The sequence below is a fragment of the Xyrauchen texanus genome, chromosome 24 (assembly GCF_025860055.1).
Source record: "Xyrauchen texanus isolate HMW12.3.18 chromosome 24, RBS_HiC_50CHRs, whole genome shotgun sequence".
In the NCBI taxonomy this organism is placed as follows: domain Eukaryota; kingdom Metazoa; phylum Chordata; class Actinopteri; order Cypriniformes; family Catostomidae; genus Xyrauchen; species Xyrauchen texanus.
This window is the reverse complement of record NC_068299.1, coordinates 9,440,513-9,456,456: the sequence shown is the minus strand read 5'-3', so window position 1 is coordinate 9,456,456 and position 15,944 is coordinate 9,440,513. Positions and strand designations below refer to the sequence as shown.

The 15,944-nt window shown below is 39.1% G+C and overlaps 1 protein-coding gene across 1 annotated transcript in view; it reads right to left on the bottom strand.

The window, feature by feature from the left end:
* The window catches only part of eys (eyes shut homolog), a 313,033-nt gene that overhangs the window by 179,424 nt on the left and 117,665 nt on the right, over positions 1-15,944 (bottom strand). The window contains exon 19 of the mRNA XM_052089876.1: positions 12,233-12,492. Within this exon, the coding sequence (XP_051945836.1) occupies positions 12,233-12,492 (260 nt within the window). The remainder of the gene's footprint in view (positions 1-12,232; positions 12,493-15,944) is intronic.

The window sequence follows — 15,944 nt, the reverse complement described above, 5'->3', positions numbered from 1 at the left end:
ATTCACGTGTTCTTTGGGCACATTTTCCTGTAATTCACCCTCAAACACCCATGAAGCGCACACAAAATGTATTTATTGAATGAGCAAATTATTACCTTTTATTTGGAATCTTAGTAATCAGGGCCTAAGTGCTTTCAAACTTTTGATACTTTTGGTATGTCAGCAGGGGTTGAGGGAGCCTTTGAAATTATAAGGGATGGGAACCAACTCATGTGTATCTGTTCATTTTCATCATTCAGCAGTTGTGACTGTTTTGTGTATTTTTACACTCTCATTCTCTGTTTGCATTCGCTCATTCGTATCTGCCCTCAGGTGTGCTGTGTTATTGCTGGCCGGTCTTGATCTTGCTGTAGAACATCTCAAATCAAGCTGCTGTGTAAACACAAGGTTTGTGCCTGCTCAGCTGAACAAGAGCCAGAGTGTGATCTTGTGGCTCAGTGCCTGTCTCTCAATAAATGATGCATGAAAGCATCATTTGCATGGAGAGATATGTGCTGTTTCCTGTCGTCTCCTATCTCTCCGACTCAGCTGGGGAAGCAGTTCATTACTGTGTCAAACACTTCTGTTGACCAACCAACCAGCCTAGTTAAAGAGTAAAGCAGTTTAAGCTGTAAATAACAATGGATTGTTTGGATGAAACGATGGTTCCTCTAATTAAAAAAAGAAAAAGAAAAAAAAACTCTTTTGAGCAATTTTAGAGCAAATATATAATTATCGAGAAATATTGGATATTGTCAATAGACTTCACCCAGCCCCTACATCCGTTGACCATTGGGCGCTAGAGATTCTTGGTTGGGAGTTCCAATTTCTCCTATTCATTGAAATAGAAGTGGCCTGTCTCTACTAAACTGAATTCAATTGTGAATCAAGACTCTAGTGCCATTTGTGTGACACACTAGCCATGTGTTGTAAATTGTTGGAATTTGCCACAATGTTTAATTTGAAGGAAAATTTCTACTAAAATATGGAAATATAAGGAAAATATAGTGATTATTTACTCAATCTAATGGCGTTCTACATTTGGCTGTGGGACACAAGGACATACCAGGACAGTTTATTGTTGACAAAAGCTGTTAGGCTCCAAAAAGTACAAATAAACACTGTAAAAGTATCATAAAATGTAGTCCTTATGACTCATGCCCTATCCAAGTCTTCTGAAGCCAAATGATCTGTGGCAGTCAATGAGAAAATGTTCTGAGGAGGCAAATATTTAACACAATATTAATTTATCATACCAAAATAAGATTTCATTAGGTTTTATTATCTTTTTGATTATAATTATTCTCATGTGTAAAGATAATCTCACCCCAATATCTTAAAATAGTCTTCACGTTGACGAAGCGTTATAATCTTTCCGATCACCATGAACGATGCTTCAACAACTTAAACTAAAATTTGAAAGTCTTGCATCACCTGTCACATTATGTTAACCACAAGCAGGCTTGATGACATGCTAACTGCAGTGTTGAAAGCTGATTGACTTGAAAAGTTACCTCTGATAATGATTGGTTTACACAATATGCATAAGGAGGCAAATTTCCTTTTGATTTCATTTTGCATTTTTGGATGGAAGCAAATGATGTGTCATTTTATTATACATTCAGATTGGCCAGTTTATTAATGAGAGAAGGCTTTACGCTGTCATACTTTATAGATTATAGAGTGATTTAATCTTGCCTGGGCTACCATGCAAGAAAGAAAATAAACAAATAAAACACATTATTTTACAATATATGCAGATAAGTCAATTGACTTAACAACATTTTTATTACAGAATAATTGTTAATAATAATAAATTTCGTTTTGAAAAATGATTTGAGGTGACTCAGCCTGAAATGTGCATTGTTTTTCACCAAAAAAATCTTCCCCTATGCTGCAGCTCTCATATCGTATTCTCCGTCAGTGACATCAAACCTGGTATAAAGATTCTAAAGAAGCCATATTTTAATCTGAACATGAGTGTGAATGAGATTTTTTGAGCTCTGTCAGAGAAGAAGATTATAAGTGAATAACAATTTACATTTCAATCTGTTCCTCACAAAAAGCTATCATATTACTTCAGAAGGCTTGCAGTGATGGGCAGTAGCTTCTCTACAAACAGCAAATCTATTAGCTTAACTACATTTATTAGTAACGAGGAGGTAGCTTCGCTAGTTTTTAAATCAAGTAGTTTTTCAGTAGCAAAGCTATAGTTTTGATAAGGGAATTTTCACTTTTCATACCATGTATCCGGTGTTTACGATCGCCAGTTTTGAATCAGACCTAAAGATGTCAGACTAACATCTGAGTCAGTTCTTTACAATGAATTGGTCATGTGTGATAGCAAAGTGGTCTGAATTTGTTTGCGATTCAATCTGAATGACTTCGAAAGCTCACGCACGCACACACACTTTTGGTGTGGCTATCCTTATGAGGACTCTGTAGACATAATGATTTTTATACAGTACAATCTATAGATTATATCCACTAAACCTAACCCTACACCTAAACCCAATCCTCACAGAAAATGTTCTGCATTTTTACATAAACAAAATAAATAATAAAAAAAACATAGTTAAGTATGTTTTTTAAGAGATTTGATTTATGGGGACACTAGAAATGTCCTCATAAACCCCATTTATAGCATAACACCTTAGTAATTACCTGTTTTTAATCTAAAAAACTGTCCTTGTAAACCACCCAACAAACACACACACACACACACACACAAAGAATTTGGCCTCTGATCAGATGCATGTACATACAGAAATACAACATCTAGACACAGAATTACAGGATAAGATGAATAGTATATGTATGAGTTTTTATACAGGAGTGTGCAAAGGAAATGATGTTCAAATGGACATGGGTTTTAAGAGGTAGTAGTATAATAAATATGAAAAATAAAATGTAAAAATAGTGATTTTTCATTTTGATCACATGGGTTTGTATACATGCACATACATTTTATATTGCACCATACTGTATACTTGTATACTGAATTGCACTATACTGTACTATACTGTACCATGTCATTGGTAAACATCATGTGATTATTATTTTAGATGCTTTATCTATGACAATATGCTCTGTGCATATGGTTGAATAAAAATTGAAGTAGCTTAAATTTGTAAGCTACTTTTGGCGTTTAGATTTTAGCTTAGTTTAACAAATGTTTTGGTTGAGCAGTTGGTAGCATAACTATTTTTTGAGTAGCTTGCTTAAAAATGAAGACTTGCAATATTGGGCAGGAGTCATAAAGACTGCTTTTTTGAGCTTGTTGAACGGAAAAGTGGAGTGTGCACATTCTTCAAAAAATTGTTTAAATCAAACTTAAGACTGTTTAATTCCTTTTTCAAGACTTGAACAAATAAAATGGATACTGTCTCCCTATACCAAATCAAACACACACATTCCCAAAATAAATAATGTATCACAGATTAATTACCTAAATAGGCAGGTGCACACATATTCAACATGGCCTTAATATTGTTTATCAGTATAACAGGTTAGGATATGTGCAAGTGTTAAATACTCAAGACATGTTTTCCACATATATATCACATTACATTTGGATTATGTAGTGTACCTGTATTGCAAATAACACACTGGTGGATGAGAGTGATGACGTCGGCTTGCAAAGTAGGCCACCAGAAACGGTTGGAGACGAGCTGAGTGGTAGCCGTGACACCAGGATGTCCCGCACTGGGAGTGCAGTGAACCCATTGGAGGACACGATGGCGAAGCTCGAGAGGAACATAGAGGCAATCTGCAGGGCATTCTGGCGGAGCAGCGTGAACTTGCTGTGAAGCAGTTACCTCAGCAATTATATCCCATTGCATGGGTGCCACAATTATCATGGAGGGGAGAATAGACTCAGGTTTGGATGGTTCATGGGGACTATCAAACAGACGAGAGAGAGCGTCAGCCTTCCCGTTCTTAGACCCCGGTCTGTAAGTGATCTTGAAGTTAAATCTGGAAAAGAACAGGGACCAGCAAGCTTGACGCACATTCAAACGCTTGGCGGATCTGATGTATTCCAGATTCCTGTGGTCCGTGAGGACAATGAAAGGCTGACGCGCGCCCTCCAACCAGTGCCTCCACTCTTCAAAGGCTGCCTTCATGGCCAGGAGTTCACGATCGCCCACATCATAATTACGTTCTGCTGAATTGAGCTTGCGAGAATGAAACGCACAGGGGAACATTTTGGCCGGGTTGTCATGGCGTTGTGAAAGAATCGCACCCACTCCTGTGTTAGAAGCATCCACCTCCACGATAAACTCCCTCTCTGGATTAGGGTGGTGAAGAATGGGTGCTGTGGTGAATCTATCTTTCAGTCGTTCAAACGCTGAAGTGCACTCGGGAGACCACCTGAACTCCCAAGGAGAAGGGATGTGAGGGGAGCCACGATAATGCTGAAATTCCGTATAAATCTGCGGTAAAAGTTGGCAAACCCCAGAAAGCGTTGCAACTCCTTCACAGATGAGGGTTGAGGCCAATTGACCACAGCTTGGACCTTGCTATCATCCATAAAGACCCCTTCGGCGCTGATAATGTAGCCCAGGAAAGAGATTCGGGTCTGATGAAACTCACATTTCTGAATCTTGGCGTATAGCTGATTGTCAATTAAGCATTTCAGAATGGCTCGCACATACCTAACGTGCGCTTCGAGAGTCTCAGAATAGATCAAGATATCATCCATGTAAACTGTGACGTTTCGGTTAAGCAGGTCTCGGAATATCTCGTTGACAAAAGCCTGGAACACGGAGGGACTATTGGAAAGTCCGAACGGCATAACCCGATATTCATAGTGGCCGGTAGTAGTGGAAAATGCTGTCTTCCACTCGTCACCCTTGCGTATGTGTATCAGGTTATAAGCATTCCGTAGATCCAGCTTGGTGAAGTACCGGGCTGTGCGGAGCATCTCCAAGGCAGCAGGAACTAACGGCAGAGGATATCGATATTTAACGGTCACTTCATTCAGGCCCCGAAAGTCAATGCACGGCCGGAGACCACCGTCCCTCTTTCTCACGAAAAAGAATCCAGCTGAAGCAGGGGATGTAGAGGTAGTAATGAAGCCCTTGGATAGTTGCTCGTCGATATATGCTTGCATGGCCTCAGTCTCAGGCTGAGATAATGGGTAAACTCTCCCGCGAGGAGGTACAGCCCCAGGTAGGAGTTCAATGGCACAGTCGCCCGCTCGATGTGGCGGTAGTTGATCAGTCTCTCTCTCGCTGAATGCCCGGCTTAAATCATGATAAACTGCCGGTACCTTGTGAAGATTTGATTCCGTAGATGAAACGAGGCACGCTTCAGGACCTTGGACAGTGGGTGCGCAGTTCCTCTGACAACGGGGAGACCACTGGGAAATCCTCCTCTCTGACAGGAAATCTGGGGGTTGTGATTCTCCAACCAGGGAAATCCTAGTATTACTGGATGAAGAGGTGAATTAATGGTAAACAGCTGTATAGTTTCGGTGTGCTGAGAGCCGATGTTAAGCGTGAGGGGTTGTGTGGTGTACTGCACTCTCCCGGTCCCCAGGGGGCGTCCATCCAACGCTGCAACTGCCATCCGGGGATCACAAGAGACAAGAGGAAGATGATGAGTTTTGGCAAAAGCAAGATCAACAAAACACCCTGCCGCTCCTGAGTCAATTAATGCTTTAGTTTTGACACTCTTTCCATTTGAATATAGCGAAATCTCCAAAATGAGTGAGTTTAGAGATGAAACATGAGGACTCACCGCAATCGAATCTGTGGATGTGGGTCTCCCAGGAGGTCTCACTGGACAGGAAGCTCTCAGATGACCAGGTTGAGCGCAATACATGCACAGATTATGCCGCCTTCTCCTCTCACGCTCGGCCGTAGTGACATGGGTGAAGCCGATCTGCATAGGCTCGGGTTCTGTGCTTACTGGGGGATTAACAAAGAAGTTAGTTTTGTACGATGAGAGGCGAGTCCGGATGAGATGATCGAGACGAATGGCGAGCTCCATAATCTGGTTCAAAGTCTTTCCATCATCGCGGCAGGCTAGCTCTCCCTGAAGCTCCGAGATGAGACCCTTTCGGTATAAGAGCTTGAGGGGTTCCTCAGGCCAGCCCGTCTGTGCAGCGAGCGTCCGAAAGGCAAGAGTGTAATCGGCCGCTGTGGAGCTTCCCTGGCGTAACGAAAGAAGAAGTTCCCCCGGATCCTTTCCATCCGCTGGGTGTTCGAACACCTCTCTGAAGTGAGTAACAAACATATCATAAGAGAGAGTAGAGAGCTGACCTCCTGACCACATCGCCGTTGCCCACTCCAGCGCCTTTCCAGTGAGGAGCGAACACACAAAGGAGATACGGCTGTCGTCGGTGGCATGCTCCCGTGACTGGTTAAAATAGATCTCACACTGCATCAGAAAACCTTTACAAGTGATGGGTGATCCAGTGAATTTTTCGGGGAATGACAGTTTGGGAGTGCTGGAAGAGGTACTCACAACAGGCTGTGAAGGAGCAGGTGCAGCGGGTGCTGGAGCCTGATTAGCGGCCGTGATCGCTGGGGTGAGTGCTCGTACAGATTTCACTAGTTCCTCAGTGAGAGTAGTCAATTTAACCAGCTGCTGACGATGTGTAACCAACTCCGATGCTTGCGAAGAATCCTCGTGGGCTAGGCGGAACAAATCTGCTGGATCCTGTGATGGCGAAGTGTTCTGTAGTGTAGAGGCAGAGGCGTTTGGATCCATTTGCAGTAGTTTATTCACACAGGCGATCAAACAGAGAGAAGCAGACATAAACAGAAACAGGTTCTGATAAAGGGACAATCCAGTACTCGTAATCAGACACAGGCAAGGGTCAGGGCAGGCAGCAAAGGTTCACAGAGTTTAGAGTCCAGGCAGATATCTAAGGTCCAGATAATAACGGGAATCAGGGAATAACGCTTGGTAATGTCCGCTGAGCAAAACAACACTTTGCAAAGTAACAATGAACGGGGCAGTCTAGATATAGGGGAGATAATGATGAACAGGTGACGGTGATGAGGATAATCAGATAGACCAGGCAGGGATGGAGATAGATGATGACCAGAGGGAAAAATGGGAAGTGCAGTTCTAAAACTCCGGAGAGAGGGAGCGGATGAAACCAGAGGGAGGCGTAGCTGAGCGCTCCGTGACAGTACCATTATATAAATATTTGCAAATTAGCGGCCGAACAATAATGGACAATAGTGAACATTGTCATATTTCATCAACACTATATCATCATCTTCAATGTTGATCATTAGTGATCGCTTGTCATAAATTTCCGATATGGCCTAATGATTGTGAACTGCTCTGCAACATCTGGAAACATTCACAAGTACCCACTTGCTTGGAGAAAATATAACAGTGCCATGTTTTCTCTTAGAAGGATGCAGTGCATGCATTTATTTAATTCAACTGTATTCTTTTGAAGTTTGATAATAACATTAGGTCATATCATGATTCCTATCTTTCCGCCCTCAAATTTAAAACCTCTTTAAATAATAATGAAGACTTTTGTTCTATTATTTAAGATATTTAAAACTTTTTATGGCCTTAAATTTTGGAAAACTGAATTTAAAACATTTTAAGATGTTTTATGGATCTGCGCGGAAGCCCTCGTCCTACGTGTTTGTAATGACTTAAGTGTGAGTAAATAATGAAAGAATTATTTTTTTTGTCCTATTTCTGCAAAAGACGGGAAGACCACATAATCTTTTATCTTCTTTGTGCAATAACACGCAGTGCATCTGCCATCCGACCCATGTACTTGGATATATAGTGTAGGCTGTGAATGGCTATGAGTCAGAGTGTTTAGAGAGAGAGAGAGAGAGAGAGAGAGAGAGAGAGAGAGAGAGAGAAGCAGGTGCCGTGTAAGCCTACACACATCTCTAGCTCAGTAATGTATGCGGCGGATGCAAATTTTTCTATTTCTCTCCCAAGAAAATAAATCCTTGGATTGCCAAATTGCTCTGTTTTTGTCCATCCCTAAATTTCTTTTCATTTCCTCCCTGATACTCTAACAACACAGTAATACAAAAAAACTAATTCACTGTCTGGCCCCTGACCTCTCTTATCCCCACAGACTTCATTCATTCAGGATGCCCACAGGAGAAGAACGGATGCCAGGGTAGACTGATTGCGAATCCCAGGTCACCCAGGTTCTGCTGACAGAGGTCGGATATACAGTATAACAAGGTAAAAAGCATTCAGATACTTAATGTTTCAAGAACAACCAGATGTAATCTAGACAGAGACATGCACATGATCATTTCTTAATTTAAGAGTTATGGTGTACAGGGCCTTTTCTCTGTGTGGATTTTGAAAGTGATGAGTCAGACTTTTTCATCTCAACTTCATACAGCAGCAGCATAAAGGACTTCAGGGTAGCCACCAGATTAGGGATGGATATAGTAAGGAATTTAACAATTCTCATTACAATTCCACTATTAACAATGGCTCAATTCCATTTTATGATTTTTGAAGATGCCACTCACCACCACACAATAATTTGTCATTACTATAACCTGCATTTTATAGCCTATCTGCATGCCTTAACCAGATGCTAAATGCACTGAAATAGCACTGCTATGTGTTTATTTATATTCATTAATTGTTCAAATTTTATTTTTTTTTTATAATACAAAATTGGATATAACTTTACACAGAAAAGGTAAATAATTGATTTTATCACACTAAATGCAGTCGACTGATTTTAACTTTTTTTTTTCTTCGATTTTCTCCCCAATTTGGAATGCCCAATTCCCAATGTGTTTTAAATTCTTGTGGTGGCGTAGTGACTCTCCTCAATCCGGGTGGAGGAAACTCAGTTGCCTCTGCATCTGTTTCGTCAATCTTATCACATGGCTTATTGAGCGCGTTAGCACAGAGATATACTGTAGTGTGTGTAGAGGCTTCACTCTATTCCTGCGGCATCCACACACAACTCACCATGTGCCCCACAGAGAGCGAACCACGTTATAGTGACCACAAGGAGGTTCACCCATGTGACTCTACCCTCCCTAGCAACTGGGCCAATTTGGTTGCTTAGGAGACCTGGCTGGAGTCACTCAGCACTCCTTGGATTCTAACTCGAGACTCCAGGTGTGGTAGTCAACATGATTTTGTAATCCATTTACATTCACATTTATGCATTTGGCATATCCATATCCATATCCAAAGCGACTTACAGTGCAATTATTACAGGGACAACCTGGAGTTAAGTGCCTTGCTCAAGGACACAATGGTGGTGGCCGTGGGGTTAGAACCTACGACCTTCTGATTAACAGTCCTGTGCTTTAGCCACTACGCCACCACCACTACTCCAGATTAGAGGTAGTCTATTACTACCCAACACTGTCTATTAAGCAAGTTGCAATGTTTATTTGCATACCTGATTTGAATAATTCCTTCTGTAAATCAGGAATTAAAATGACCCAGACAGTGAGAACAAATATACTACGCTATCGGTGGGTGAAAACCATTATTATTATTGAATTATCCTGTAATAATCATGTTTTCATGAACAATCATTGGACTTCCGAGTACATCAATACTAATGCCCATCCCTAGAAGCCACATATTAAAACAGATCTCCATATTATAGAGCTCCACAGCATTGTGGTATTCACTACTGCTGCTGTCTTTGAATACATGTGACAGCATCTGCATCATTGTGGAGACACATCATATTCTCTGTGAAACGGTGGGATTATGTTCAACTGCATTAGAAATGTGCAAAAATGTAAAGTTAGAGCAATCTGTGCACTGAAATACATCCGGCTTGTATTAGGAGCAGATGATCTGGCCTCAACGACCATAATAATATCAGGAGGAAGGTTTCAAATAACAGATGTGTGTGTGTGTGTACATGTGTGTGAGAGTGTGCTTCACTGTGATTAAAGAGATTGAGGAGAAACCTCTTTTCTCCCCGTTATATGCATCCATCAGACAGCATTCGTATTCCTTTGATGGAAACCTGCAGTCATAATTTAATGAAACACTTGGAACTTTTGCTTTGGCAGAAGTGATGGGGTCTGATCTGTCTCTGCAGAGAGAGTCTCAAAAAATAGGGAGGCAAAGAAAATGGAAAAATCATTGGCAGGGTAAGCCACAGTTTAACCACGTAGAAAGTACAACTCAAGCGGTCACAATGACTTCAAATCAGTGTGTGATCCACAATAATTCTCTCCCATGCTGAAGACACCAATGGAAACATACTGCAGGGGAGATGTTGCATAACAAGGTGAGAAGGTCATACATATCCAGGGAGCTGCTGTTTCCTTATAGGTGCATACAGTAATGTGGAGTACTATGGAACGTATGATGAGCGTAAAGCTTGCAATTCAAGAGTGAAGATTAACTATATTGTATCCTCTATAAACATTTAAATGAGTTCAATTAAAACACATTAAAGGTGCTATATCGTGAAAACAATAATAATAATAATAATTTTCCTTGGCCTTTTGAAATAAGAGTTAGATGTACTATGTAAACATGCTCTAAATTTAAGATCTCAGAATTCCCTCCTAATTCCTAAAGACCATTTACTGTATTGAGACTAAGCTGCAAAAACGTCTTGCGGTGCATTAAGAAATGTTCATGGTTGTGATGTCACATCATGAGCACATTAACATTTAGCTGCACACATTTACACATAAACAATGCCAACATTATTTGGTATTTAGAATCTTGGCCCGCCCAGTCACAGTGAAGTAACAAGTAGGAAGTCGGATAGACACTATCATTCCTTAGCACCAGGTTATGAAGATACTATTATTACAATTGGTACTACATGTGGAAAAGATTGCAAACTTTGTGCTGTTCCTGGCTGTGTAGCACCTGCCCCTCTGCATATCCATCTGAATGATCCCAACATTAGAAACATATGGCTATTTTTCAAAGAGAGGGTGGAAAATGGTAATTCAAAACTTAATGAGGATTGTTTTATTCCAAGAAATGTTACTTTATTATAGCTATTTATACATTTATAATATTTATTATTGCCTTATGTTTATGATTTGCTGGATCTGCTTCTCTTTGTTGTGGTTAACAGGGCAAGTTTAAAGTGTAAACACGTTGCAAAAAAGATACTGACGTTTTTTTACAGAATACATTCTCCCATCTATTGGTCTGGAACATGTTATTGTCAAGTCAAGTATCTATATTCTCTTCAAGTCAAGTCAAGCTCCATTTATTTTCATTGTACAGGTAGAAAGACAGCTTTACCTAAACGCAATGCATTGACCAGAAATGTATCCCACATTTTTTGACCAATGATTGTCCATGACTTTTCCATGATATTACCAGTCTTTCATGATAACTAAATAAAAAGAAATTTCATAACTTTTTTAGGAGATTTCTGCGCAAATTTCCATTTGTTTGCCAAGCTATTAAATTAATAGATTTAAATAACTCCCAATGTACCAACTGATGTTATTATGCTGGATTGCAGGCAAATCTAGTCACAAAGAGCAAAATCTAAATCATCATCATCATCATCATAATAATAATAATAATAATAATAATATTAATAATAATAAACTGTATATATTACAGTACAGTCACAAGGGTATTGTCACGATCCCCAGTTGTCTGCCCCGTGTTTCCCTTGTCAACTGTCATTAACTACACTTCCCAAAATTCCCTGCCTTCTCCTGTCTTCGTAACAGAACGACCGACCAAGATGGATGCGGTTTTTTATTGAAACTGATGAAGACAAACAAACAAGACAGGAACAATTGAAACGTCCACGATGGGAAAACAAAACCAAAACACAAAAACATTCAAGGGGTACACAGGCTGGGGAAACATCCACGGAGGGCAAAGGTAACGATAATAAACACATCCACGGCATCCATCTTGGTCGGTCGTTCTGTTACGAAGGCAGGTGAAGGCAGGGAATTATGGGAAGTGTAGTTAATGACAGTTGACAAGTAAAACACGGGGCAGACAACCGGGGATCGTGACAGGTATATATTCACTATAGAAATATACATTAATTTATTTCCTGATTTATTTCCAAGTTTTTCATGAGTGTTGGCCCCTGTCAGGGTTGTAATTTAAATCAAGCAAAGAGGTATTCAATAGAAACATACTAAATTGTAGCTGAAGAAGAACCTCACTGGAAGGCAATGGTTTTAGATTAACAAGCAACAAAAGTGTGAATAAGAAATCATAGTGCTAGAGGCCCTATGAATGACAAAGACCTCACACACACAATGGTAGATCAGCAGTTAAGATGCAGCTCGATTGAATATCTCACCATCTGGACAAACACAGAGAGTGGTCCCATCTGATCGGGCACGGCATGCAGAGTTGTGCAGGCAGGGGTTATTCTGCAGGTCACAGGGGTTGTAGGGCTGTTCGCAAAGGGGACCAGTGAAGAACGGTGGGCAGGTGCAGGAGAACTCCCCTGGGATGTCAGACTCCACACAATGTGCCCCATTTAGGCAAGGAGAGGAAGCACATTCCTTTACATCCTCTCCACAATCCAGGCCTGTCCAGCCATGAGGGCACGTACACCTGTGTGATAGAAGTTTTTTTTTTTTAAGAAAACAATTATGAAAATATGCTAAGGGAACAAGGGGGAAAAAAAAATACTTGCAATGGGGTAAGAAAGATTAACCTAATGCACGTTTATTATACACCCTATTGGCAAATATATTTTCTACTTTGAACATAAACCTAACAAAATAAGTTAGATTTCTCTGAAAACAAGACTTAATATTTAATGTTATTTTGCTTCTCAAAAACCACATCTTGTTTTAAGGATGTTTATGTATTTTAAAGGAAAACAAGACAAAATACTAATTAATAAAATAGCTTTGCAGTGTAAGACTAGTGTCAGACATTTTCTTTTTAAACTTTTTAATAAGAGGCAATATTTGGCCCTGGAATTTTCTGGTGCATTTTTATGTTTAAGGAGGCATGTTTGGTTTCTAACTATATAAAACCACAGCATATTGTCTTATATGTCCAAACCTTCAAATGCATAAATGAATTAAATGGTCAATGACGTGACGATCATTTTTTGTCTGTCTAATAAATTATTAAAAATGCATTACAAATTAAATTCACACAAAACAATTATTTCAATACACCTCTTCAATGATGAACATGTTTTCAATTACTGAGTTCCAAGTCATTTTGATGTTTTTTTTTTTTCTGAGGCTTAAAGGCAAAAATGTCATGTAGTGCAACAGTCCAGAGACAGTAAGAAAATTCAGTCTCATTAAAAGCTGAAATTCTTTAAAAAAAAGGAATGTTGGCATGAGTTATGCTCAATATAATATACTGTAAATGTTATATTTTATTATTATTTCTTAAAATTACATTAAAAAAAAACTTTTCTCCACCAACTCAGTCATGTGGTGCAACAAACATGTAGGCCAACATGTTGTTGTCATGTGACACACATCATAAAACAGAGAAGATCTCTTAAGACCCACAATACTGAGTGAAGATTTCAAAACAAATCATTATTTTGTCATATCATAAAATATCAACATTTTGACATTTTAATGAAAAAGCACATTTTGTTCAGCTCTTTTGAGAACCATGAGAAAAAAATATTCTTGCAAAAAAAAATTTCACCTTGAAACATGAATTTTTTTTCTCCAATTAATGATGAAGTTGTTGTGTATACACATGTGTATTGAAAGTGCAAGGAAACTATTTTAAAACAACATGAACTGAAAGATTGCATGTCTACGAACCTGACACGTGTTTTATAAATTATGAAAACATTTTATCACCTCAGACAACCTTATTTGTCAGTGACCCTTAAAAAATCCTAAATCTGGACAATTAGGACTAATAATTGTAAGATATACTGTAAAGCACTAAAGCCATACGTAAATCCATCACTATAAAAATATTTGAATATAATCAAATATATCAAATATAACTGATAAAACAACAGAGTAATTTACAGGTATTTTTGCCCCCTGCATTTTACATATTGGGGGCTTTCTTTTTTTCAGTGGAACACGCTGTCATTCTGTCTATCATCTCTTTCTGTGTTCCACAGATGAGAGAAAACCATACAGGTTTTAAAACAAGAGGGCGAGTAAATGACAACAGAATTTTCAGTTTTGGGAACACTATCACTTTAACTCAGACTGGAGTTACTTCTTAAGAATTCCGTTGTGTGATATGAGAGGAAAACTATATTGGAATAAAATATTAATGCATGTACATATAGACTGACACTCCAGGCACACACTGACCTTGTATCATAAAAGCTAATTCCACCGGGGCATACTCCGATTTAGCCTAGCCCTGTGGCGCTTTTCACTAACAAATCTCTTCCGTCTCTTAAAATCCCCGTTGTTCATTTTAGACCAGAACAACACTGCATGCAGTGAACTAACCTCTTATCAACAATGAAGCCTTCCACTTAATTTCTTAAGATCTGGCATTTAAAAGAAGGGGATAAATTAATAGAAATAGAAAATATACACAATATAAAGCAATGATTAATATGTAGCCAAGTGGAGAAATTTAATGTAATTTTAACTCTAGTCATAAATTGGACGAATTATAGCCCAGAGTGTCTCCAGATTAGTGAATAATTGTAATACGTGAACTATGTGAAAATACACGTAATGAGAATTTTATTGATTAAACTGTTATTATTATGTCCTTAAAGCCTGGTCAGAAATGCATAAAATGCTTTGAGTGATTTAAGCGTGTGTTAAATTGCTAAGATACTGTGAGTGTTTAAGCATGTGTTAAATGCATAAAATGCTTTGAGTGATTTAAGCGTGTGTTAAATTGATAAGATACTGTGAGTGTTTAAGCATGTGTTAAATGCATAAAATGCTATGAGTGATTTAAGCAAGTACTTAAATGCATAAAATGCTGTGAATGATATAAGCACGTATTAAGGTGATGTATGCTGAAGCATAGGGGTAGGCTAATGCCCTGCTTGTGTTTTTATTTAACATAAGCCTCTACTATATTCATTTGCCATATTTACTTCCCGTTTATTTAATTGTAACATATTTCTTTCTACTGAGTTTCATTGTGCTGAAATTCACTGAATAATTTTTGCTCTCACTTGAGACATTGTTCTTTTTGTGTCACATTTACAATGTTAGCCGTGTGGGCCATTTATTTAATACTGTACTCCTAAAGCTTGACTAAACTTTTATTTGCATTGAGAATATACTGTCTTTTGTTGATAACTCGACTTGCACTCTGCATATCAAAATTTTTGTCTAATAAAATGCTTTCTACCATGAGATTGTCCCTCCCTTTGAAATAAACTGCTTCTGACTAGCAATAGCAAGTAGTAAATCATGACTCGTTGCTGTAATGTAAACCTCAGGCTATTGTCTTTTTTTATTTTTTTTTTAAAGGGAGGTGCCCTTCAATATGGTACACCCCAACTTCCTGTTTCAATAGGAAATACATCTACAAAGAAAAAAAAAAATCATTCGACAACCCATTTTATGTGGTCTTTAATACTATGCAGATTACTAATGAAATACAGTTATGCTTTTATTTCAGCATTCGTAGACAAAACCGAATGTCTGTCAGGAGATTTCTAGACAGCTGAGAGGATTTATAAGTCAATTGCACTGTTGGTCCGAGAAGCATTAAATCCCAGTCAACTGGAAGTAGGACACTAGGAGGTTAGTCCAGTGAGCTGGGATTATATTTACTAGAGTCCCTGAGAGTGCTGGAAGTGGCTGCATTCCACTTGGTGGCAGTGAGCTTACAGTCATACCGCCAATCCCTGTCTTAAAATCCATTCTCTATTCTCTTACTTGCTCTTTTCCCCCCTCCTTTCAGTCTATTTCCCAACCTCCCTCCTTCTCACTCTCCTCCCTCCGCTGCCCTCAGCAAACGGGAACATTATGTGGAACAGCGGCAACAGCTTTTTCCTCAAGTGAGTCACCGATCGCGAGAAACATCCTCCTGCTGTGCTCCATTGATTGATTCATTTGTTTTACCTGCCATCTGCAATT